General features: G+C 40.2%; 1 protein-coding gene across 1 annotated transcript in view; it reads left to right on the forward strand.

The window, feature by feature from the left end:
* Positions 1-5,794: 5,794 nt before the first annotated feature.
* Positions 5,795-27,834, forward strand: part of pde10a (phosphodiesterase 10A) — a 188,394-nt gene continuing 166,354 nt past the window's right edge. The window contains exon 1 of the mRNA XM_036573720.1: positions 5,795-5,947. Coding sequence (XP_036429613.1) covers positions 5,797-5,947 — 151 coding nt within the window. The 5' untranslated portion in view covers positions 5,795-5,796. The remainder of the gene's footprint in view (positions 5,948-27,834) is intronic.

The following is a 27,834-nucleotide window of genomic DNA, read 5'->3' on the forward strand; positions in this document are numbered from 1 at the left end:
ACAGCAGTGCTGAATGTTTTATGCTGTACTGTGTTCAGAAAACAAGTGCATTTTGAACCTTTTTACAAATAAGTTTTGTACAAAAGCAAACCTGGAAAACATTAAGTGGCAGTTCTCCTCGCTAGAAATTCTCTGGTACTACATGTAGTAGAAATGCCCTCTGGATTCTCCACAGACCTCTGAAGTTGCTCTGTAGTCAGTGTTATGCCCATATAAGGAACTCTGCTTCTAAGCTGTTTTTAAAAAGGGAAATGGGGTTCTATATAGCACCCAAAATGGTTCTTCTATTGTTACAAGCTTGACATTGCAACAGAAGAACCCTTTTGAGTGCTATATAGAACCATTTTCAAAAAGGTTCTGTATAGAACTGTCTACAGCACATTCTCCATCAAACCCTTTTATTATGCAAAGAACTCAAATCATGCGAAAGGTTTGAGTATTCATGGTTCTTTATAGAACCTTTTTCTTTACTAAAGAACCCTTGAAGCACCATCCTTTTTTAAGAGTATGGGGTATTTTGCACACTGTGCTACAGTTGTAGGCACCCCTTGTTAAATTCTGTTGACTTTACATGAAATGAAGTTAACTTCAACTCTGAAGATCCTTATATTTGAGTTTTACATATTGAAAAAAATGGAAAATATGCTATATGCATAAGTTTGGGCACCCCTCAATCAGTGCTTAGTAAGAAAACCTCTGGCTGAAATCACAACCTAGACTGCTAAGTCTTTCTATTAAAATGTGTTTTGTTGCCTGCTGATGGTCTTTCTATTCTAAATGAGTGTAGCTCAAAAAAAATTGTCATCTTGAATGAACATGTTTAAAATCTACCCCCAGGTTCTTAATAATTTGAGTCGGGTGACTCTGAGGGCCATTTCAAAACCTTGATCTATCTTTTTTTTAAGTAGTTTATGGTTGATTTTGATGTAAAGTGCTTTTCCACTGCATAGCACTGTTTTTTTTTGGTAACTCGCCTTTTTTTGGATTCCCATTAGGCAAGTCTGGTACCTGCTACTATTTTTTGTATCACCTCCGTCGAGGTTCCAACCGAGCTGAACTGATACCAAAAGGTGACGTGGAAAAACTGCAGAATACTGATTGGACAGAGAAAATCATCACCATCACCCTAAACACATGCTAATGTTAGCTACCAGGTTAGTACTGTCTTGCATCACATTTGAGCACCTAGAATCGTCTTGTTGTCGGAACTGATAGTGTTTCCCAATTTCTCCTCTTCTGTCTTGGTCATCAGCATCTTCTGAACAAAATTTGTTGCCTTCACGCCACGGCAGTTTCATATGGCATCACTATAGTGGGGCGATCATGGGCTGGAGGTTAGGGAACCAGCACTGTGACCGGAAGGTTGCCGGTTTGATCCCCTTCAGTACGTGACTGAAGTGCCCCTGAGCAAGGCATCTAACCCCTAACTGCTCCCCGGGCACCATAGATAGGGCTGCCCATCGCTCCAGGCAAGTGTGCTCACTACCCCCTAGTGTGTGTGTGTGCACTAGTGTGTATGTGGTGTTTCACTGCACAGAGGGGTGAAAATGCAGAGGTGAAATTTCCCTGTGGTGGGACTAATAAGTCACTTAATTAATTATACAATGACCAGCTACACTATAACTAAAGTAGCTGGTACCAAAAGAGACTACAGGCGAGTCGAGTTGAGACGAACCATGCATTGGAAAAGCAGCTTATGTTTTAGATCTTTGTTTTGTTGTAATATCCAACCTCTTCATAGACTCACATTTGCATCTAGATTTCGTAGATATTTAATCCTCTCTTCCCTCTGTCCCCACAACATCTCCTTTATCACAGGCTGCCACACAACCCCAAAGTGTAATAGATCCACTTCCATCCTTAACAGTTGGCAAGGTGTTCTTTTCATCACATACTGCTGCTGTTTTCCTCTAAACATATGTGTCATTTGACCAAAGTTTTGCACAACCTTTTAGCCCTACCATCCAATATTACAGCAAGCCGTCCCTGATCCCCTGGTGGTCCTATTCAAGACACATTTGCATGAATGAATAGTTTGTCGAAAGTGCATGTGCACCTGGATATAAAGGTCAGGAGAATGTGCATGAAAACACATTAAAGGACCCATATTATGGAAAACTAGGATTTCTCCACTTTTTTTTTTTAAATAAAATAGCTTGGTGTAGTATGTGATAAGTAACATTTCAAAACATATTCGCTCTTCAGTCCAGATATGGAAACGATGCTGCAAAACAGCCTGTTTTATATTCACTCTTTCTGTGACGTCACAAAAACCAACACATATCGGCCTATTCAGGCTACAGCAGTTTAGCTCCGCCCACTCAAGGTGAGGCTATACGGAATGTTTCAGCCTGGACTGCTTTTTGAAAGAGGCACAACAGAAGGCAGCCAGTGAGAGTGGAGCTCATTTGCATGTCAGTTTTAAAGGCACACAGGGATAAGAGGGTTTGGAAAATGTCTTGTTAAAAAAATATTTACTGTTTTTTTGGAATGCAAGAAATAAACGCAAGAAAAATATATGATATGGGCCCTTTAAGCGTTAGTGGGTCACATTCTTTCTTCTTTCCTTTTCCTTGCATATAAATCACCAAATGAGCAGGAGAAAGAAAGAAAGCTGCTGCTTTTCGCTGGCGTTGAAAATCACTTTGGGATGGTAATAATCCCATTAGGATCCTCTGAGAACCACCCCCCCCTCGCTCCCCCCCTTCTGTCAAAGAGCGAGCATTGACGCAAGCAGCTTTGACGTCAGCAGCTGCGAGCGTGTGTGAGTGGAGGAGAGGGGGGGTGAAATGCGCACATACACACACACACACACGCACACACACACACACACTAGCAGGGCATTAGAGCAGAGCGCTGGGGGGAATTAGCATCTGTCCAGTTCCCCTCATTTGGGCAAACGCGGCGCTAAAGCTCCGTCAAAACGCAGAGAAACAAAACGGGTTTCACTGGCGATCCTCAAATCCCGGATCAAAGAGGGAATCCTGAGCTGTCTGCGGCTCTGCGCTCCAGTCAGTCAGCAGAGTGCACGCCATTCATCTGCCTGCGAAGAAAAAACAGAACCCCCCCCCCACCACCCCCTCTCTCTCTATCTGTCTCTCTCTCTAAAACACTCACTCACTCAGATCCGCGGCTCTGCCGAGCAGATGTGCAGTCTTCTTGTCGCCTCCACAAACTGAGCCTCCTCGTTCAACAGGTGTGAGCGCTCAACTCCGGCTGAACGGCGTGAAACAATGACAGTCTGCAGGAAATCCTGGGGCGCCTCGGAGCGCGCGAGCGCTTTAGTGGTGGTCTGTGAGACACACTGGGGAGGTTTTAATAAAGAGAACATTCAGTTTCCCTCTCTGCTCCCTTTGAGTCGCTCCCCCACTCAGCAGGCGCGGGCAGCATGTGAAGGCTGCATATAAAACAAACAGGCAGGCTGCAGGAGTCGGTGTGGGAGAGTCAGTGGAGATCTAGGGCTCTCCGGATACTCTGACTCTGGAAAATGTCTTCTAGTTCTGGGCGAGAAGATCAGGCAGCCTTTTTTTCCCTGCGTTCTTGTGCGTTTCTGCGGTTTCAGCTGGTCTGTTCTAGGTCACGGTCTGCGAGATCTCCTGCGCTTTTTCTGCCACTCTGCTGTCAGATGAGCTGTTGCAGGCTCGCCTACACTCCTAAAAAAAGATGGTTCTTGAAGGGTTCTTTAGTGAAGACGGAACCACGAACACTCAAAGAACTATATGCATGCTTAAAAGGTTCTTTGCATGGTGAGGTTGGTGCAGAATGTGTTGTATATGGTTCTGTACAGCACCAAAAAGGGTTACAATGTCAGGGTTGTATACAATAGAAGAACCCTTCTTGCTGCTGTATAGAACCCTTTTCAAAGAAGTTCACATACAGCACATTGTCCATCAGTCTGAAGAACCATTTCTTCGTGCAAAGAACCCTGGATGGCTCAGTGGTTCTATCTAGGGCCATGAACACTCAAAGAAACGTTTGCATGATTAAATAGTTCTTTGCATGGTGTTAATTGTTCTTCAGATTGGTGGAGAACGTGTCGTGTATAATTCTATTTAGACTGGTTCTATATAGCACCAAAAAGGGTTCTTCTATTGTACGCAAGCTCGACACATACAATAGCAGAACCATAGAACCCTTTTCAAAACGGAACCATATACAACACATTCTCCATCAGTCTCAAGAACCATTTGACCGTGCAAAGAACCCTTGATGGTTCTCCAAAGGTTCTTTAGTAAAGACAGTGGTTCTATCTAGAATCATGAACACCCAAAGAACCATTTGAATGATTAAATGGTTCTTTGCATGGTGAAATTGTTCTTCAGACTGATGGAGAATGTGCTCTATATGATTATATGTAAAAGGGTTCTATATAGCACCAAAAAGGGTTCTTCTATTCTTACAAGCTCGACATCACAACGACAAAAGAACAATTTGCTATATGGAACCCTTTTTAAAAAAGAACCATATACAACACAATCTGAAGAACCTCTTCACCATGCAAACAACCCTTTAAGCATGCAAAGGGTTCTTCGAGTGTTCATGGTTCTATACAGAACCACTGTCTTTACTAAAGAACCCTTGAAGAACCATCTTTTTTTAAAGCCGTATGTCACACAGAAGGACGTGCACGTTGTTCTCAGCACGCTGCAGCGTGTTTTTGTTTTTTGTTTTTTTGTTTTTTTGTCCCCTCTTCTTTCTGTCTTTTGTCTCCTCTCCTGACGTCGCCCCAGCAGACGTGTACAGCGCGTGAAGGCTCCCGCTGCTTGCGTAAACTCCTCGCTCTGATCTCTCACTCCCGCCAGGCTCCGCGTGCGGAGGAGGCTTGCTGACGTCACGAGCCCGTGAAGGGAAAAGCCGGTCGCGCGTGCTGCTGCTGATGGGAAGGAAAAGTCCAGAGTGGCCGCGCGGCGCCGCGCTCCTGCCCACAGACGGAGAACAACAACAGCAGTAATAACAGCAGTTATTAATACTGATAGCAGTCATAACTATAAACTCCGCGCCGCGCGCCCAGCAGCCAAAACAAAAACAACACAAAGAGGAGTGTTCACGCGGAGGAGAAAAGGGGGCGGGGGTGGTGGGGGGGCACGCGCGGAACAGCTGAGAGCGGCCGGTTGATGTGCCATGCCGGTGCGCGCGAGCCACCACCGTCTCCACAAGTTGGGCGAAGAGCGCGAGACGGGCGCGGGGGGCGATGAGCCGGGGCGCGACAGCGAGAGGGACGCGGCGGCGGCTGAAGAGGAGCCAGAAGGCTGCAGAGGGACGATGAGACGCGCAGCTGTGCTGCCAGATGTGCCACAGGTGTTTCCAGCGGTGGACGGTGCGCGAGAGCCGCGCGGGGGAACGGGAGAGAGTGGGGCTCGCGCTCAGACCTGCTGTCCGTCCCTCCTGCTGCTGCTGCTGACCGGCTGCTGAGGCGATGCGCAAACGGACGTTTTAGAGCAGGATTTTCCCGCTGCACGGTAATCCCGGACCCACGTGACGTGACCCCGCGGCTCGCGCTCCTAAAAGCGAGTGCCTTGTGCACGAGCTCCGCGTCCAAATCCAGTTTTTTGTGGCTGCTTTTCTTTTCTTTTACCTCTTTTCTCTTAACCCCCCCCCCTCCTCCTCCTCTTGTAGTAAAGCAACTCGTCCCGCATCCGCGCACCTGCCCACTCCCGAGGCTGCGCGAGGGGAGCGCGCGCGCGCTCCCGCCTTCCGTTTTTTCCCGCCACCCGGGCCAAGCGCGCGCTCCTCGATCCGCGAGCGCGAGCGAAAGAGTCGCACGAGAGACTGAAGCATCCCGTGTCGCGGTCGCCCATGTCGAAGAAACGCAAAACTCCAGACGACGGCGGAGGAGAAAGAGGGGGAGAAGGAGGAGGAGGAGGAAGACGAGGAGGAGGAGGAGGAGAAGAAGAAGGAGGAGGAGGAGGAGACCTCGCGAGCGCCGAGGATTCCTGCGATGACCAAGGTACGAACTCTCAGCCGTCCGCGGTGCCGCTCAGGACTGGTTCTGGTGGGCGGTATGGGCTCGCGGATGCACGTATAATGTAAACACCATCATAAATGAAGGCCAAAGCGCGTGCAGGTGTTTGAGGTGAGAGGAGAGTGAGGGCAGCGTAGCTTTGGGTTTTCCTCTCCAGTGTTCCTGCTTAATTACGTCATTCAGAGAACTTGAGGCAGTCAGAGAGAGAGAGAGAGAGAGAGGCAGGCTTCACATGTGTGCCATAGCATGACTACATTCCAAGCCCACAGACATCCATTACATTATGCTCATCTTTAAAGTCCCCATATTTATTGGTCGTGTGCTACATGGGAGGCGCTGTGAGACTGAGGTGTGTCTCAGGTCTCAAACTGGGTCTCCCAGAATAAGCTTGCCGTTCACACTCAGTTGTCCACACCAGTCTCACCACCGAGGTCCAGGACCTCCTCCCTGAGGCAGCTTTGTTAGTTCTCTTTTAGGTCTAAACTGGAATGATGACACCTCTGATGTTCCCCTCCTTCTCAAGGCTGGCCCTGTGCTGCTATGTGAAAGCCCTGCGAAGGCCGGGCTGCTTAGGGTTGGCACGAGCAGGCCTCGCTCGGGGCGTCCGTGTGTGTGGGGGTCCGGTTATGCTGTTTACACACAGCAGCAGGGCTCCGATGGCTGTGCTCTTTGATGCCGAGCCAGAATGCGAGTTTCCCTTGGCTGGCATGGACGGGGGAAGTGGGCACTTCCTTTAGCCTGTAGAGCGTGGCATCTGTGTCCAAGTGCAGCAGAGGGTGGACATGTTGCACAGTGACCACGTCCACATATATATTCGCCATCAACAGGGACCGTTTAAAGGGGAATTTCACTTTTGCATAATTCGGTGGTTGAAATGTAAACAAAGTCATTCAGAGTGGTTTGGTGTGAAATGGTTCATTGTAGAGACTCTTTACAGTGGAGGTGATAGGAACCAGGGGTCACCATGACTACAACACAAATGTAGACTTGTATTTACTGTCCAGAGCCACCAGTGAGCCTACATGTGTCTTCCGAGTTTTTATATGTAATGATGATTTTTAAACAGTGATAAAACTGTAAAAATGCATTTTCTTTGGGGACTATTTTGCCTCACAATGACCCGCATGTCCCTCCAACCATAAATGAATAAAAATATACGTTTTAGCCCAAAAGCTTATCTCAAATCTGTCATTAAATCAATTTCTCAAGCCTCAGGCAACGTATAGTGTAATAACTGTCTGTGGGGGAGCTTTTAGAAGCAGACGTCTGGTTCCTATCACCACCACTGTGAACAATTCTGACTCTCTAGAACGTTTCCTGGCATCGTAACAAGTGCAAAGAAGGACGGAGAGACAAATACAGCCTGGCATCAGAGATCGTTTTCATTTCTACAGCATTGTGGAAGAAATGGCTCTCACCAGGCAAACGCCATCACACAAAGCAGCCTTGCGAGCGCTAAAGCTACTGACGCCCCTCTGTTTCGGGCTTGTGTTTTTCTCATCGGACCCTTCTTCTCTGCGATTTCTGTGGCCTGGGTAAGGAGAGGAGGCTTAGAAAGAGGGGCATTGAGATTCATATCAGGGACCACAAAGGCCTTTTTGTCTCTGCTGCTGGAGAGAAAGCTTGACCTGTCCATGAGGGGAATTCTCCCCAGGTTGCAACCCAGAGCATGCCACTCTGTTTCCCACGAAACCAGGGACACCGTAGCATCTCTTACCCACAGACGCAAATTCAAGTCCCTGCACCACCAAAAGAAGCCAATTTATTCCACACTGGTAAACACTGCAACTCTTCACACAATTAAATGCACTAAATGGAACGAATTTTGGTTGTAGTTTAGGCCACACATTGAAGCCTACATTTAAAATTTTACTATTATATACACAACAGCTTTGCTAAAGGCATTTTCAGCCACTAGTTCAAAATCTGGTGGCAGGAAGCAACGAAAGAAAAGACAGCAGTGAAAGCTGCGAATGCTAACACAAGCACAAAGCTTGCTTTGTTGTGTGACAAAGTTTAGGTTGGTTCAATTTTCTACACTTTTAAAAATAAAGGGTCCTAAATGGTTTTTGGTTTGGGCATGCAGTTCTAGGTAAAATAGTGGTTCTAAACTCATTTATTTTTAAGAGCGTAGTGAACAGCAAATTGCCCAACCACTGCTGGTAGTATTGTGCCAAACCCTGGAAGCAAAAGCATACACAAAGAAGACTACACCCATTTTTCTGCTAAAGAAAATATGCACTGCATAATGCAAAGTGGAATGGCCCACCATGGCCAAAATGAGCCACGAAGAAAATACTATAAATGATAGTAAGCTGGCAAACAAAACATTGTTGTGAATGATGTAATGTGGCAGGATGACCACACAAATTAGTTTATAATTAAAGCTGCACTATGTATGTTTTGGGGATTTGGAGACCTCTCTGGTGGAAACGTGTAATTGCATGCAGGGTGCAGGTGAACATTTTGTAACGTGGGTTTGCTTCAGACCCTTTCCCAGAGCGGATGAATCTGGTGATTGTGAACGCTTTGAAAGAGAATCTCAAAGAGAACTCAGTTAAAAACGTGGTGAAGGAGGTGTCCTCTGAGGATGTGAGTGAATTGTCTACTACTGTCATCACATCTTCACCAGCATAATGTTGATTTTGCAGCATTTGAGATCTAAACACGAGCTGGACCTTCTTTTTGTGTCTGTGGTGTGACTTACGTATACATAAAGACGTATGACATGACCCTAAAACCTCTCATGAAATCTGACTTGACTTTTCAGTTATTATTTCAGGCATTACAGCAGCATACACACCATGTTTTTTTCTCCTACTCATTAATGCTATTTCTATCAATTTTAACACAATTATTATAAATAGTGCAGCTTTAAACGCTGTCCAACAAGCTAAAAACTGTTCAACTCGCATGAAAACATGTGTATTTAACTTCCTGCATTCAATTTACATCCTTTAAAACAGATACAGATCTGAAGAAACAGTGTATGATATACTTGAATATGCATTTCTATTGAATTTTCTCAGATGTGCCAGATGTGTGCAAATAATTATATGAAGCAGAAGACTGTAAAGGATACTCTGTTAGCGTCCTCAAAAATGGTCAGAAAGTAGGCTGAATTTCTCAGCTGTATTCCAAGGATCCTTCTGATTGGAACAGCCTTCAATGACATAGTGGTCTAGACATGTAGCCCACCTGGACCACAGCCTAGTGCTTGGATCGCAGCTAACATGTCTCAGATGTATCGTTTCTCATCTACAACTGACCTGTTAAAAAACTGAAGCAATGAAAAGTCTGACTCCTCAGAACTGTCAATGGAACGCTACAGTAACTGTCGTGGCACGCGTTCCTTGCACCTTTTCTCGCCCTGTTAGCCGCTGATGACCATCCCTATGGCATTATAGAAACAAAGGATCCGATTTGAACATAATCTGATACGCTGTTTGCTGTTGCATGGAGGCTTACTAACATATAGATGCTGTAATGCTTTTATAATCTTCAGAAAAGTCATCCACACATGCTAGAACATTAGCTTGCTCAGTCTCACTAGCAAGCTAGCTACCTTAGCAAGCGTTAGAGCTCTGTATGATTTAATAATCCACTCAAACCATGTAAACTACACCCAAATGAACGTCTTCCTTCCAAATCTTTAAGTATAAACACTGCAAAAAATGATATCTTAAATGCAGTCAGTATATCTAATATTTCTCGTTAGGAGACTATTATATTGAATAATCTTATATATAAGATTATTTAGCTTATTTCTAGACATTTTTACTTGTTTTAAGTCATTTCATTTTATGAAAGTGTCTTATTCCATTGGCAGATCATTTCATGTTTTAAACATTATTTCTTTAAATAAGCAAAAGTAAAATGATCTGCCAATGAAATAAGACACTTTCACAGGATAAAACCGCTGAATAGAAGCAAAAACATCAAGAAGTATGTTGAATAATCTTATAACATCATTGCAGCGATCTCATAATGAGAAAAAGTAGATATGTTGGCTAAATTTAAGATGTTTTCATCAATAATTTCATTATTAGGTAAAATTGTCATAGATTCAAAGAAGAGAAAGGGAGCCGCTGTTGCACCTAATTCTGGAGAAAGTTATGTTTTCCAATTGTGAAGAACAGTGCAGCGTCCACGCTCATTCGCATAAAGTTGAAATGTGCCTCACTTTTTCTCCATAAGGCAAAATAGCAGAGCTCTCCACTGAAATGAACAGGATGTGGCCAGGCGAAGTTGCAAAGGGATGCGTACCGTTAACCTTATCACATTGTCTTGGCAAGTGAAATGATCTTGACTCTAGTCAGTATACCTAAATTTTCTCATGTTGAGATGGTTCTAAGCTTATTATAGGATTATTTCACTTATGATATTTTTACTTGTTTAAGCCTGTTTACAAGATGAAGTCTATTAGATACATAGACTAGATTTAGGATAATTACCCTTTTTTCAAGTGTAGACAGCACATTACTTTACTCTACTGTTGATTTGGTTACCTTACTATTTAATGATGCTTTACTGGCTCCAGATTTACCAAACTAAACACACAAACTGAAATGCACTATGAAGTAGAGAAGCGGGACTAGCTTTGAGTAAAATCCAAAGTCCTCACTTCAGTTTCAAAGATAAAATGGAGGTGTAGATACTGGGGTTTACAGTTCCGCAGCTCGGAGCACGGCACTGAATGACCCGCCACCCACCGAGGAGAGTCTAGACTGCAATGTATGAAGGGGGCTGTAGAAATGAAAGGTCTGTTACACTTTAATATTCTGTAGTGCAGAACTGCACCATTCAGCCTCATCGGTTTGATGGAACTCACAGCTTTGAATCCTTTTTGTGTTTTTCATTCATCAATGCTCTCTCACTACAGCTCCCAGAATGCATTGCGCAAGTATGTCACACAACCCCAACTGCAATACAGACATTTTGACTGCTAACGTAGTCACTAATACAGGCTAATAAACACAGAAAAATACAAATGTGAAATTCAGCTTTCTTGCTGTCTGGCTTCCTTCTGCATTAGCCAGCTACACTCTTAAAAATGATGGTGCTTCAAGGGGTCTTTAGTAAAGAAAATGGTTCTATATAGAACCATGAACACTCCAAGAACCCTTTGTATCATGAAAGTGTTCTTCTGAGTGATGGAGAATGTGCTGTAGATGGTCCTATATAGAATATTTTTGAAAATGGTTCTATGTAGCACCAAAAAGGATTCTTCTATTGTTATGGTGTCAAGCTTGTAACAATTTTGAGTGCTATATAGAACCCTTTTTTAAAAAAAGGTTCTATATAGACCCATCTACAGCACATTCATACATCTTCCATCAATCTGAAGAACTATTTTATGATTTTAATCGTGCAAAGGGTTCTTTGAGTGTTCATGAACCATTTTATTTTCTAAAGAACCCTTGAAGAAACATCTTTTTAAGTGTAGCAGGATGTAAAATCAAACAGCCCACCCTTAAGGCACTTGTAGGTTCAAAAATCCTCCCACCTTCAAGATGCATCGCCAGAAGGGAGATTTACATCATGGAGAATGTGAATTTAAGCATTCAAATGGTTCTTTGAGTGTTCATGGTTCTATATAGAACCACTGTCTTTACCACTTTTGGGAGTCAAAAGGAGGCAATGTTTTCATAGTGCAACAGTCAAAGATGAACTACAAGTGTAGTCAGGGAGGTAGAGCCCACCACAATCACTGTGCTGATCACATATTGTAATTAATGCCATTGGCTGCAGAAGGTTGCTGGTTCTAAGGGGTGCCAATTCCTGGAACATTACAGTAAACTGACATACAAAGTGCTGTAAGTTCTAGAAAGCCTAGTGCTTCTTGCTTTGAATGAGAACACTTGAGTCCACACCATTATGTCATCTCCCTGAATGACCTTGGTTGATGTAGACTTTCTCCAACCCAGCTGTCTAATGTTTCCAACATGCATGGAGCGAGCGAGCATGTTATTACGGCTTTGGCCTGAGGCGCTGTGCGTGCTGACTAACCAAGAGGCTCCTTATGAAGCTGAGAGACAGCATTATACAGTGTAAGCCAAAACAGTGCTCATACAGACACAAGGGTGGAGAAACCTCCATCACAGTCTGCTCTAATCCAGAATCAGTGCAAATGACTGCCAGATGACCACATGGAGGCCTGCAGGACTCTGAGACAGGTTTATGAAGAAAGCATAGAGGGATTTTTTTGGTGACAGGTGGATAAACTGCATTGTGACAGCCCTAACGAGTCTGTACAGGCTTCCCAAAAGCATTAATTAATGGGTGACATTAGATTTAAAGGCCTGTCCCTCCTGAATAGATAATACTGAGTAGCAGATAGGCTTAGCCTACAGCAGTCTGGCAGGCCAGCCTTACTGTTTACCTTCTTTCCCCCCATCACACTGTGAATGAAGGCCGTGTTTATCGGCCCAAAATGACGAAGGAACGTGGGTTTAAGAAAACTGCAGCAAATCTGCTTTTGGGTTAATAAATCTGTCGTTTTTTAAATGCAGTTTTTATAGAGAAAGTGAACACAGAGCTGAGGGCGTGTTGTGTGCGAGCACAGACAGATCGCATTGTGGTTGCCACGGCTTTGACGTCATCGCGTTGGCACGGAGCTCGGCCGTTTGAACAGAGTTACTGTCAGCTTCATAAGAGTACTACTTATCTGACTGAATAAAAACAAAATACTGCCGGGAAACGGATTCCTGACGGTTTTAAATCTTCACAACTAGTCCCACATAGGAAAAACAGTCCCCTAATAATATTTTAAGATGTGTTTTTGACAATTGCTCCACAGCGCTGGATGTGAACAGCCTGTTTCTGTCAGGTCAGAACAACTCATGCTGCTCGAAAACAAAAAACATACGTTACTGTGACAAAATAAAAGTCACCAGGGACTGAATTGCTGGTTGTTTTTTTTCGGTCTTAAATCTCCAAAACCACCTGATAGGATCGTAAAACATTCTCAGAACGTCTGCTTTTACAATAGTTGGCCAAAGTTTGAGCTAAAACGAATGATTTGTCGGTATTTTGCAGGTTGGGGACTTATTTCATTGTAAATTTCTCCTCTGTTAAGGGTTAGTTCTGCATTCATGAAGATGAGTTATAGTACCTAACAGTCAGCGAGGACGGAAACAGCTCAGAATAGTCTAAACAGGGACGAACAAAACCACTTCTAACGTTAAAGGAGAACTCCACCGGTTTTTCAAAATTTGTGCAGGATTCCGTCTTTGCGATGTAAACAAAGTCGTTCGGAGTGGTTTGGTGTGAAATGGTTCATTGTGGAGACTCAGATGTCTTTACAGTGGTGATGATAGGAACCAGGCGTCACTATGACTACAACACAAATATATCCATTTTATTTTCTATCAAAACCAAATCACTCTCCAAGTTTTTTTTTTTATATGTAATGCTGGTGATGGAACAGTCACAAATCTGGGAAAACGTTCTTTGGGGACTATTTTGCTTTACAACACCCTGCATGTACCCCTCCGCCATGAACGGATTAAAATAAACAGATTAACAAGACATTTTAGGCCAAAACGTTTGTACATAACTACCGTAAAACGACTGTGTCGGACACCAGGAAGTGTATTCATAACCATTTCATATAATAACTTTCTGTGAGGGAGCTTTTAGAGGTGGACGTCTGGTTCCTATCACCACCACTGTGAACAATTCTGACTCGGCAAGTTTCCCCTAGAACGGAGCATTTCACACCAAACCACCCTGAATGACTTGGTTTACATCTTATACATTTAATTATGTAGAAATTGTGAAAACTCGGTGGAGCTCCCCTTTAACTACTCTCCTGAACAGTCAGTGAAGCTTCTTAAACGCTGTTGCATACCGAGATGTAGCCTAGCTTAGTTCTGGCGTAAAATACATAATTTAAACGTACATCTTTACATTATTTTGCTTTAAAAGATATATTTTGTGCTCTAATTGGGTGCATCTTTATGCTTTCCTGTGTGTCATCGCGATAAGACGCAGACCGCAGATCGCAGGGGGTTGTGGTCATTGTAGTCCGAGGGCGCGCCAGTAGATACGCTATTTGAACACTAGATGGCGACAAAGTAACGGCAAATCTCCTGTGTAGGACGATCTCACATGACACGAGCACAGTTAGATCACCAGTGCGCGCGAGCCACATTATATCCGTGATAACATACAGGATAGGCGCGAGCTGCTAAGCAGAGGTGCTGTACTGTCATTGGGATAAGAGTGATGGTTAGAAACTGAACTATTATTTTCTGTCTGGTGAATTATAGCAATTATAGTAGATATGATGTAGGATTACACTGGAACACAGGATAAGCTCCCTGTTGAAAAAAAAACAGCACATACCAGTGGTCTGTGGTTTATATGGTGCTGGTTTAGCTGGTCACCCAGCAGGGTCATGCTGGTTGACCAGCATACCAGCATCCAAAACACAACATATGCTGGTTTTGCTGGTGACCAGCATATAGACTTCCATTGCTGCTGAACAGCGTAACACAACAGCTTGTTTTGCTGGTGACCAGCCATGCTAGTGTATGCTGGCATTTCCAGCTGGGTTGTAACACCCCCAGTGTCACAAGTGAGAAATAAGCTGCTGGGGTGATTTTGCTATTGTAAACGCCCACCCTCCTGAGCTGAAAGGCATTAAGTGAATTCTACATACCGTCAACGTGAAACACTATATAATCAAAGCCAGAGGTGTAAGTATCAAATTACATTTACTCTCGTTACTGTAACTGAGTACAGTTTTCCCTGTAATGGTACTTTTTGGAGTAGAATTAAATCATAGTACTTTTACTTGAGTTAATTTTTAATGAAATACTTTTGCTTTGCTACTTTAATTTTCATAACGTTACAGAGTAAAAATAAATTATGAGCGTATCAGCTCAGACACCAATAATAACGAAGCGTGGTTAAATTTAAAAGATTCACCAATCAAAAAACAGCAGCTCCAGCAGGAAAAACTCTACAGAGATGTCCAGTTTAATGGAGAAGGACAGAGGAGGACTTAACCAGCACACACGAGGAACAGACCGCATCCAAACGGTCATCTGTATTTATTTTCACACAAAGCTGATTTTTGGGTAAGACAGTAACATTTGACACCTGGATTATAACTTGGTTGACACTCGTATTAGTGGAGGAAGAACATTTTGTAATGTTGGTTGTGCTTCGGACCCCCACAAGCAGATGAATCTGACTTTAACAAGCAGGTTCAGAGATAATTCAAAGAGAACACAGTCAAAATCTGGTGAAGGACGCGTCTTCTGAGGATGTGAGTGAATTATCTACTATTGTCATCATTTTTTCATCAGTATAATGTTGATTCTGCATTTGAGACCTAAACATTGAGTCCGTGCGTGTGACGTTAACATGTAAAGACGTATGACGTGGTACAAAAACTCCTGCCAAATCCATTCTGGTACCTCTGACTTTTAGATGATTATTTCAGGCTTTACAGAGCCACTAGCAGCAGCACACACTCACCATATTCTAGTGTGTGTTTATCTTCCATACTCAGTAATGCTACTTCTTTCAATTTAACCCAAAAACATTACATTACGTTTGCTCGTTTAAACCGCACCTGGTACAAAACATAGCAGTGTCTTCAGTGGCCACGTTTACATGCAGCCTGATAATCTGTTAATAATCCGACTAATAGCTCAATCGGAATTTAATACGTTCATGTATACACCTCAATAAGAATAGGCTTGTCCGATTGAAGCCATTCGGAATACAATTTCTATCCGATTGAATGAGGTGGGTAATCCTGTAAATAATCCGTAAATAGAAGGATAATATCCGTGTAAACACCTGTATCTGATTACATTCCCTATCGGAAAGTTTAAGTCCGTTCTGCTCATGTTCGTCGCGTCGTAGTGAAAGTTTATAACGTTCAACATGGCGGAGCAGAAACTGGTCTGCAGAGGAGAAGAAGTTTATGCTCTGATCTTTAAAAGGTGGCGGTGGGACGGACGTCCAGCTTATGTGTCTCAGAACACGACGTCTTCCTCTCGGCCTTCTTTAATAAGGACATGTGAAGAACGTTTTCCTGAGTCTGACATCATTTTAAAGGAATTAAAAACACAAGCACTGCTCACTGCTGCTCATCTCACTCTGACTGGACTCACGTGATGCTGGTTGTCATGGTAACATCAACACTAAGCTGTACTCTACGCATGTGCGTCATTTTGGATCGGATTGCTTGTAGTGAGCAGGTAAACGGAGATTTTCTATCAGAGTGTTGAGTAGAGTGAGCATAAACACCTCAGTCTTAATCTATAATCAGAATGTATTCAATCAGATTGGCGGGAATCTTCGCGTGTAAACACAGACACTGAGTGGGTTGTAAACTCTCCTTTTCTGCTCAGTAGGATGGAGAACGAGGCTCACGGAAATAATGGAGCACGTTGTATTCATGCCTTTCACAAAAACAATTTAGTCTTTTAGGTTAGTTTGTAAATGTGGGCCTTTGAGTGGAACTTTAACAATGTTTACTACATACAAACTCAAAAAAAGCAGAGAAAATTCAGTTTTTCCATGATATGGGCCCTGACAGGGATATGAGGAGGTGCACGGTGCTTCATTCAGAAAGGAGTCCAAGCTTAAACACTCCTTATAGCTTCAGTGTGAGTGGGTGGAGCTAAACTGCTGTAAGCTGAATAGGTGGATATCATAATGTGTTGGTTTTCGTGACATCGCAAAAGCAATGAGTAGTTTTTGAACAGGCTGTATTTGCAGCTTACTTTCCCTACATGGAGTGAACGGTTTGGTCTGTTTATGTGCATCACACTCCTTTATTTAAAAAAAAGCAAGAAACGTTCAGTTTTCCATTATATGGGCTCTATAATTCTCACCTGTGTGCTATGACATATCGAGAACACTCTTCATCAGACCGAATAAACTGCAGCTCAGATAAACATGTATACGACTGTAGGACTGTACGTGCCTCCCCTCCGAGTTCTGCTTTGTGCTTGGAGGAGATGTATTTGTGTAATTTAGCTCCTGCTGTAAGTGTAAAAATATATTGGAGACTGTTCCATGTGCCTGCAGTAACAGCCACTGTTCCTCAGCTCAGTATATTATGTGACCTGTTCTCAGTAGCTGAAGACAAATTGTCCGCCACTGCCCTGATGAGGCCCCTCTCTCTGGGAGGCCCCTCCAAAAGCAGAGGGTCCGCTCACTTTAATCCGTAATTCAGCGAGTTTGTTTCTTTATTTAGCACAGCAGACCTACTTATTCCCTTCATTTCTACTAAAGAATGGACGTGAGAAGAACATCATCACAAGATCCCTTGAAAGGGACACCAAGATGATGTGCTCCACCACTCTAGCCATTCAGCTTTCATATATTGTAGTATACAGATCATTCTACTGTATTAGTTCGGACTGCAGCCCCAGTTAAAAAAAAACAAAAAACAAAAAAAAAAACAGCAAGTTATTCTCTTAAGTGTGGTTACTGCAAAAAAAATGCACTATAAACGTGGGAACTAGAGTCAGTACCGACATATGATCTGTGGATAAAGGAGCTAATCAATAAGTTGTGATTTCTAAATAATTAACAATCACAGCAGTTTGACAAAATGTGGAATTCTTTGTTTGCCTGTTTGGAAAAACAGATTATTCTGATTACTGTATATTAAAAACATTAAATTCTGGATTAGAATTGGGTTTTTATTTTTCCTTTTTTCCCCCCTGTACGTTGTTCCTCTACAGTACTTCTCATATTATTTCTTTTGTTATTAATTTAAGAATGAAATAAAACTTAAGATGTTACATATTTACAAAAATTATGTTATGGTCTATTTAAATCTGAGGCATTACTAATATAGTAATGAGCTAAATATATACACAGTCATCAATTGTGGGTCCTTTTGTTGGGAAGAGTCTGTCACAAACTCTAACCTCTAAATATTGTTTTTTTTTGTTTTTTTATTTTAATCAGTGTTTTTCTTTAATATTTTTTAAAATTTCTTTTAAAGTGAAGTTGAAAGGTTTGGATTTATCATGAGTTGAATTTTTAAATACAAAAACTTCAAAAAACTATTCTAAACTATTCAAAAAAAATACTGTCCCACATTTTCATGTCACTACTGAAATACAGAGAGTTTTAGTAAGTAGGCAGAACCTTATTTTAGCCACACCCCTGCATTTCAGAGCAGGAAGTGATGCTGCATCCCTGTCCCTCATGGCCACATGATGAGCAGTTACAGCCCATTGTTTTGAAGTAAATGTGTCCCAAAGTCTGAAAATCAGTGTTAAACATTAAGACTTGTCACTACCGACAAATATTTGCTGCAATTAAGTAAACAATTTTTGTGTTTTAATGAAAAATATGATGATTTTATGTGTGTACAACTGTTTCCTAGTATAGCCGTGTTTGCTAGTCATGTACTGGCTGCATTTTTGAGTTCTGCTCAAAATTTGCTAAAATTGTCACAACTGAAACAGTCATTACTGAAACATTTGGCATAGTTTCAGTAGTGTTATGATTGTTTTTGGTTGTGAAAAATAAAAATGTCCAATCTGTTTTAATGAAATAAACCTAATTAAGGTACAGGGTCACTCAAATCAACAGGATTTTAGTCTAAAGTTAAAAGTCCGAAATGTGTTTTCAGCTCTGACTTTGACCCAGTTCAGTAGGACGGCCCACAGACGTATATTGTAGTTCTGCAGGCCTTTTCAGGCCAGGTGTTTTGTCTCATCCCACACCACCAAACTAGAGCTCATTTACTCTCCGTAGCTTATGGAAACACCAGCGTTAACACAGAGTAAGTGGCGTTTCACTCGGACCAGCGCGCATCTCTGCTCCTTTCTTCAGGCTGCCTTGCATTGTGATTAAAGCTTGGAGTGTTCTTCTGAGCTCCTTTCTTCTTTTAGGCCTCTTGCCTGCATGAATTCCTCTTTCTGCTCGATCCCTTCCAGCTATACTCGTCCTCTCTGATGTGTCATTCACCGACTGTCCTCTCGGGACGACCTCGGGCCGTGGTTAATGTTGATAAATAAGCTAAGGCCATGGATAACACTCGCAATTCAGAGAGGGGCTTCACACTTGTTTACATTCCCTGGACCATTTCAGACTCTGTTCATACTGATACTTCACACACCACGGTATTATAGTTCATCTTATACGTATTTTCTACATCCGTATGGTCATCAGGATTCAGCACTGACTTGACAGCACTTAATAATAATAATAATAATAATAATAACAACAACAACATGCATGTATTATTTTTGACAGCTATTATGACAAATTTAAAATTGTTCAGTAATTTTGCCGTATTTGCTCACTTTTGTTTCAAATATAAATGCTTGTGCTTGTAATTGTATCTCTTTCACTTACTAAGTTGTGTTTACATGCATTATGTACATTTGTAAAATTGGAACTTTAATAAACATTAAACATTTTAATAAACATGTAGTGAGCCCACCTGCAGTCTCTGTATTAAGTGTAGGCCTAACAGATTTAAACAACAACTGCTATTAAAACTTATTCCTTTTTTATAAGAGAGTATTTTTTTTAATTCTATAAAAGTTCTCATGGTCTTTAACAGTTTGAGCTTCTTTCACTTAAAAACAAGTGAAAATTCTTACAATTAATTCCAGCTTTCAATACTTTACTGTTCAGACGTTTGCAGTTTCTTATCATATTAACAATTTTTTATTTTATATGCAAATATAGTGTATACAATGTGGATAAAATTAAATATGACAGACTGTTCACCAAAAGACAATCTTAGCTGTTTTACTCAATATTTCACAAACTCTGTGAAAAAGAACTAATTAAATGATAAAAAAATACACTCGTTATTTATTAACAAGTTATCAGCATGAGGTCTTTCATCTTTTGAAATGTGCATGCTGGATATTGATTTTATTATGATCTTATTTAATTCTTGATGTTGTACAGCTTTCTCAGTCATTTTACAGTCGTCCACAGCTCTGTCCATCATTCTGTACACATCTAACATCTCTTTATTTTTAATTACAGCTTCCTACTAATTGTACAGTCATACATCCTTTACAGAGAAGACACTGCTGCACATTTTAATGCGCGACTACTGTTTATTTTATTAATTTATTATTTTATTGGGGAAAAATTAAATATAAAATGTGGCATATATATCGCTGTTGGAAAAAATCTTGTACCTCCATTTTTGATGTTTTTCAGTTTTTGACATAATTTTAAAATGCCTGTTGTCCTTTACAGCCTACGTAAATTTCATGATGAATGGACCAAAAGAAACGGCCCAAAATTACTTGGACAAAATCTGGTTCCATTGACATGAAAAGTAAAGTAGGTTTTATATATTTTTTTTTTACACACTTAAAAAATTTTGGTTCTTCAAGGGTTCTTTATTAAAGGGAATGGTTAATGGCTATTGGGAACCATGAGTTCTAAAGAGAACCGTTTCATGCTGAATGGTTCCTTGCATGGTGAACTGATTCTTCAGATTAATGCAGAGTGTGCTGGTTCTATGTAGCACCACAAAGGGTTCTTCTATTGTTCCAATGTCAAGCTTGTAAAAATAGAAGAACCCTTTTTGGTGGTATATAGAACCATTTTTAAAAATGTTCTGTATAGAACCAAACACAATACATCCCCCATCAATCTGAAGAACCATTTCACCATGTAAAGAACCACTGAAGCATGAAATGGTTCTATAGAGAACTTATGGTTTTAAATAGAAGCACTCTTTTTTTATTAAAGATCTGTTGAAGAACCAAGGGTACCTATGTTTCATAAAGCTGTGTATGTGTATTTCATAAAACCAAACGGAAATAAATAAATAAAAATAATAGATAAGTAGAACAATAAATTGTGTGTTTAGGTGTGTTTCTCTGTAGAGTGTTCACTAATTTTCACTCCGAAAACATGAAATTTGACCAGCGGTGTTCAGACTTTCGCATGCGACTGTATGAAACCTGTGAAGTTAAACAGGACGAAGATATGAGGATCATTTTACACTTTTATTGAAAACATTCACTCCAACCGTCTGAACTCTGGTGTATAAAATGGCAGCAGTTTGGACAGACCTGCTCTTGTTCTTCCGCTCTCCGTTTTACAATAATAAATAGTAGTTATGACTTCAGAACTATGAGAGAAACTATATGGAGCTATTAAGTGACCAAAAAGTGTTAAACAGATCAAAACCACATTGCATTTTAGATCATTAATAGTAGCTCCTCTTTGGCTTGATGCAGATTATACACAGGCGTTCTCTCCAGCAGCTTCACGAGGAGCCGCCTCAGATGCTTTTCTAGCAGGACTGAAGATGTTCCACATAAGCTCAGCACAGGTCAATGAAAGCTGCTCGTTGGAGAGTTTTGGAATTTTTTATTTATTTATTTATTTATTTAAAGGGCCCATATCATGAAATAGCTGTAGTGTGTAAACACTGTCATGTACCATTCACTCCATACAGTTCAGATACGCTGCAAAACATTGTGTTTTTAATCCATTGTTTTTGTGATGTCACAAACACCAACACATTTACATATACCGCTCATTAAGCCTACAGCAGTTTTGCATGCACTCATTCATGCTGAAGTTATGAGGAGTTTTTCAGCCCAGACTGCTTTTTTAATGAGGCACAATACAGGGCAGCCAATCAGAACAGGGCTCATTTGCATATATCACTCTTAAAGGCACAGTAACAAAAACAGTCTGTTTAATTGTAAGGGATAAAGAGCAGTTGGAAAATGATCATGTTAAAAAGATTCATGGCTGGGTTTGCTAAATAAAGCTACACAAATGTCGTAAGTGGGACTCAAAAATGTCGGATATGGGCCCTTTAAAATTTTGTTTTGGCAATAAATTCATAAATAGACCTCAAATTCACTATTTTTGATCGTATTAGAAACTATTTTCAAGCATTAAAGCAACACCTTTGGATGAGTGTGCATATGTATGTGTGTGTGTGTGTGTGTGTGTGTGTGTGTGTGTGTGTGCGCACGCCTCCAGAACAGCTGCCTTTTACTGTACGACAGTGCTTAATCAAATATGGTAATTAATGCATCTGTGTGCTGTGCGCATGCTGAAGCTGTGATTGCTGAGTGAGCTCTAATTTGATGTTTAAACCTGAGAGATTTTCCAGCAGGCTTTAGCCTTTTGAATGGCAGCGCTTGATATATTTGCATAACATACGTTTATATGGAAACAGTGCCAGGAACTGAAACAGTGGTGGGAAGAAACAAGAATAGTGTTTTTCTTTTATTACAGAAATCGTGTCGTTGTGTGTATCTACTATCAGATTAATGTTATTATGTATTATTGTAAAATATCAGACTCAGAATCAGAGTCTTTATTCACCGAATGCCAGACGTACAAGTAATTTCTTTTGGTGCAGGTGTCAATACAAAATCCAATCCAAATAAAATAAATATAGGAAATGGTATATTACAGTTGTATGTAAACACTGCAAAACCCCTGGTGCTGAATTAAACATACTGGGAAAAAATAAACAAATGCTATAGTTTTTGCACAGGCCACATTTCTTCTCCAATGTGTTAAAATCTAGGAAATAAACAGTAATCAGGCATTAAGATGTACAGCAGTATGTTCTCTGTAGAGGATCTGAGTGTGTGTGTATATATATATATACACATCTCTCTCTCTCTCTCTCTCTCTCTATATATATATATATATATATATATATATATGTGTGTATATATATATATATATATATATATATACATATACACATTTATATATATATATACATTTATATATTTGTGTGTGTGTGAATACATATGTGTAATGTGTATGCATGTGTATATATATATATATATATATATATATACATATATTATATACATATATATGTATATATATATATACATATATTATATACATACATACATATATACATATATATATATACACACACATATATGTATATATATGTATGTATGTATGTATGTATATATATATATATATATATACATATATTATATACATACATATATACACATATATTATATACATACATATATATATATATATATACATATTAGTTATTACCATTGTTGTGTCACATTTTGCCATATATGATAGACTTTGCTGTTGAATGGTAAATATTTGCATAGTTAAATATGTGTTTGAAGCCACATCAAGGAAAACAGAATTTTCAACACTTTTTTTAAAGAAGAGTTTGGTGTAGCATTTAAACATTGTTAAATTTTAAAGCATACTGTTTGCTCCCCAGTCCGTAAAGTCCTTCCACAGAGACTGAAGGGCTGTTGAGACAGGAAGAGTTTTATAGACGTGTATCTGAAAGGTGATGTTACCACAGGACGAGGTGGGGAGAGTAACTCAGTTATATGTACTCAATGAGTTTATATTTCTCTGAGTATTCACAAATGATAATACTTTCATTTTAAAAACATTTGTGTGGAAAGTCTACTTTTTATTCAGTTAAATTTCAGTTATTAATACCTTACTAATTCTGTTTTAGACTTCTGTTTCACTCTGTTATGTTGGTCACCTCTTTTTGAGGTTTATCATTTTATTTTAGACCAAAAGGATCCAAGAGAGTGAAGAATAGAGCCTAATAAACTTCAGCTCCTTTGCTGGCAGATGCTGGATTTTCTGTTCTTCGTACTTACGTTGTTTTTGAGCTGCTGCATTTGTACTTATACTCAAAATATTTTTTTTTTTTTTGAGAGGTACTTTTACACCAGTCTTTATTTCACTGATGTAGCAATATTTTTACTTGAGTAAAAGTTACTACTACTACTATGGGTTACTGTGATGAGTTACTGCTCTTCTGCCCACCACTGTTCATGTTGATGATCAGTTTGTACAGGTTATATAGAGTTCTCTATATAAATTACTCAGAAAATCTATCTGATTTGTACATTGTCAAACCAAAAAGTCCCTTCTGTGCTCACAAGTAGAAAACACTTAATGATGTTTCATCTAACCACAGTTTCTTTTATCCTGTCCGTCTGTCTAGCTGCCTTAAGTGAATGAAGTGTGTTAGTTTAGAAGCAGACAATTCTCCACATCGCCAAACCACAGGGGCTGTTTATTCTGTCATATTACAGGTATTAATGTTCTGAATTGAACAGGCCAATACGTGGCTTTATCTGGGATCATATGTCTCCATTTTTAATGTTATTCAGTTTTTGACATAATTTGAAAATTCCTGTTGCTCTTATATTGTCTTTCATGATGAACTGACCAAAAGAAACGGCCCAAAACCCCTTTGAAAAATTCTGGTTCCACTGACTTACATTAAAAGTAAAGTATGTTTTTTCCTTCTCCTGTAAAGTTGCCATTTTGGAGATACGAGGTTTTGTTCCGACAGCAGCGATATGTTAACTCTTCCTTTGCTGCCTTCATTACTTTGGAAAAACCTCCATTCCCACAGAAGATTGACCAGCGTTCCAACTCACACCTGGAGTTATTTCCATGACTCGTTTTTTAGGACAAAAAAGCCGCCGTACTCTTTACTGACACAGTCTGTGAAAATCTACTGATGGCGAGTTTTTACAGGAGCAAAATCACAGAGTTAGTCTGTGAATAATTGCTTGTGTCCAGCAGTTCACATAAAACTAACCCTCAGCCAGAACAGCCTGTTTTCAGTTCATTGTTTTGTTGTGATGTCACAAAAAAAGTGTATTTGCATATTTCCACCTATTCGGCCTACAGCAGTTTAGCCCCACCTACTCACACTGTTATAGTTATAAGGAGTGTTTCAACCCAGGCTGCTTTTTAAATTAGGCACAATATAAGCCAGCCAATCAGAACAGAGCTCATTTACATATGTCAGTTTTAAAGGACCAGTAACAAACAAAAATAGCTAGTTTGATGTGAAAGACTAAAGAGAAGGAGGAAAATGGTCAGGTAAAAATGAATTATGACGGTTTTTGGTAGATCAAATGATATTGATATTGATCATAATTAATTTTATATATATATATATATATATGTATATATATATATGTATATATATGTGTGTATATATATATATATATATATATATATATATATATATATATATATGAAAATTGTAGAATTTAACATTAATTAAGGGATATTTATCTTTCTGCTATCTAAGTGAAATTCCTCAAGAGCAAGAGAAAAAAAATACATTTTGTCACTTTCAGATCAAATCCTTGTCTTTTTCCTGTTTTTAATTTTACATTTTACATAATTTGAGAATATCAGTTGCCATTTACACTGTGTCAAAATTTTATGATTAACAGACCAACAGAAACAGTCCAAAATGACTTAGAATAACATCTTATTACTTTTTCTTGCTTTGAAAGTTAAGAATTTATTTATTTTTTTGCTTCTCCTGTAAATTTACTGTTTTGTTCTGATGGTGACAATTAGGTTTTCACTACTGCAAACTAACGTTGCCATAGTTTACACTCCTTATTGCCCTTTTATTAAAATCTTGTGACGTGTTATGCAGCTTTTAAAATATTCACACATGAAAAAATTTGATTGGACAAGGAGCTTTATAGATTTAAGGAAAGTCAATGTTGAATGTGTGTAAATGGGCTGCTGGTAGAACATGTGCATAAAATTACAGGGTAGAATTTGGGCACAAATGGGTTAAGAATGGCACGTACTGTCCAGTCCGTGGAGGAGTGGAGTAGATGGCTTGTATAACTTGTCTTTTTGGCACCTTCTTTTGTATACAAAGTGCGCCGCAGCAGTCAGGAAGGCCGTGTGACATCACGGCTGTAAGACTTGTACGTCTGAACGTTTGGACAGACGTAGGTTGAGGGTCTGAAGACGACCGCTTTCAGGCAGGACACACCGTCCTCAGTGTTGACTGCTGGAGTCACATTCCTTCTGGCGAAGATTTGTTACGTAAGCTCCATCTGATTAAACTGAGCTGCCACAGGTGAAACATCGGCACGGTTCTGTGATAAAACCCTGTCGCAAAACACTTGGTGAGAGAGGAGAAGAGACAAACACTGTGAAAGAGAGGTAGAGAGAGGGGCGGGTCGTGTTTCTAGGCCTCACTGTTTTCTAAGCGTGCTTGTGGTAGGACAGAAAGAACAAAGTATGTACTTAAAAGGGGAACTCCACCGATTTTTCAACATTTCTGCATATTTCAGTGTTTGTGATGTAAACAGTCATTCAGAGTGGTTTGATGTGAAATGGTTTAATGTAGAGAAATTTACAGACCCAGATTTCCTTACAGTGGTGCTGATAGGAACCAGGGGTCGAGATGTCTACAATGCAAATATACCCATTTTATTTACTATCCAAAACCACCAGTGATCCTATTTTTTCTCTCCTGAGTTTTTATATGTAATGATCATTTTTAAACAGTGATAAAACTGTAAAAATGCCTTTTCTTTGGAGACTATTTTGCCTCACAATGACCTGCATGTACCTCCCACCATGAATGAATAAAAATATACATTTTAGCCCAAAAGCTTATTTCAAATCTGTCATTAAAACAATGTCTCAAGTGTTATACACCGATCAGGCATAGCATTATGACCACCTCCTTGTTTCTATGCTCATTGTCCATTTTATCAGCTCCACTTACTATATAGGTGCACTTTGTAGTTCTACAATTACACAGTGTCCATCTACTGTCCACTCTATTAGACACTCCTACCTTGTCAGTCCACCCTGTAGATGTAAAGTCAGAGACGACAGCTCATCTGCTGCTGCACAGTTTGTGTTGGTCATCCTCTAGTCCTTCATCAGTGGTCACAGGACGCTGCCCACAGGACGCTGTTGGCTGGATATTTTTGGTTGGTAGAGCTATTCTCAGTCCAGCAGTGACACTGAGGTGTTTTAAAAACTCCAGCAGCACTGCTGTGTCTGATCCACTCATACCAGCACAACACACACTAACACACCACCACCACATCAGTGTTACTGCAGTGCTGAGAATGATCCACCACCCAAATAGTACCTGCTCTGTGAGGGTCCATGGGGGTCCTGACCACTGAAGAACAGGGTAAAAGGGGGCTAACAAAGTATGCAGAGAAACAGATGGACTACAGTCTGTAACTGTAGAACTACAAAGTGCACCTATATAGTAAGTGGAGCTGATAAAATGGACAATGAGCGTAGAAACAAGGAGGTGGTCATAATGTTATGCCTGATCGGTGTACAGTGTAATGACGTTCTGTGAGGGAGCTTTTAGAAACAGATGTCTGGTTCTGGTTTCTTCAGATGTTTTTATGTTGTCACTGTCAGAACAAAACTGTATCTCAGTTTTTGCCTTTTTTGTACTTTTTTAAGCTCCAGCTGCTCTTTACAATATGTAAACACTTCATGATGGATGGACCAACGAAAACAGTTCAAAATTACTTTGAAAAAAATCTCACTGCATTAACTTACCTTGAAATTTACAATGTTTTTTTCCTTCTCCTGTAAAGTTTCCTTTTTGGAGGTAGTGTTTTATTCTGACAGCGACAGTAAGTAATGTTGATGGTAAAATAGTCCTAAATCTGAAAACAGAAGTTTTGTTTGGGGGCTATTTTTGCCTTGTACATGTACCCCTCCACCATGAATGAATTTAAAAATATGTTTTAGACCAAAACCTTCTCAAAGCTATCATAAAACAATGTCTTAGATGTCTGGCAGTGTATTTATAACCATTTCATGTAATAGCTTTCTGTGAGGGAGTTCTTAGAGGACATCTTTTTAGTGGACGTCTAGTTCCCATCATCATCACTGTGAACAATTCTGACTCTGTAAGTTTCTCTAGAACGGAGCATTTCACACCAAACCACTGTGAATGACTTTGTTTACTTTAACTTTCTTTTTGGAGATACAGTGTTTTGTCCTGACAGTGATATTATGTAATGTTGATGGTAAAATAGTGCTAAATCAGATTTTTTTTTCTTTGGGGACTGAATTTTCAAAAATTCAGTGGTATT

This window comes from Colossoma macropomum, unplaced genomic scaffold (genome assembly GCF_904425465.1).
Source record: "Colossoma macropomum unplaced genomic scaffold, Colossoma_macropomum, whole genome shotgun sequence".
Lineage (NCBI taxonomy): Eukaryota > Metazoa > Chordata > Actinopteri > Characiformes > Serrasalmidae > Colossoma > Colossoma macropomum.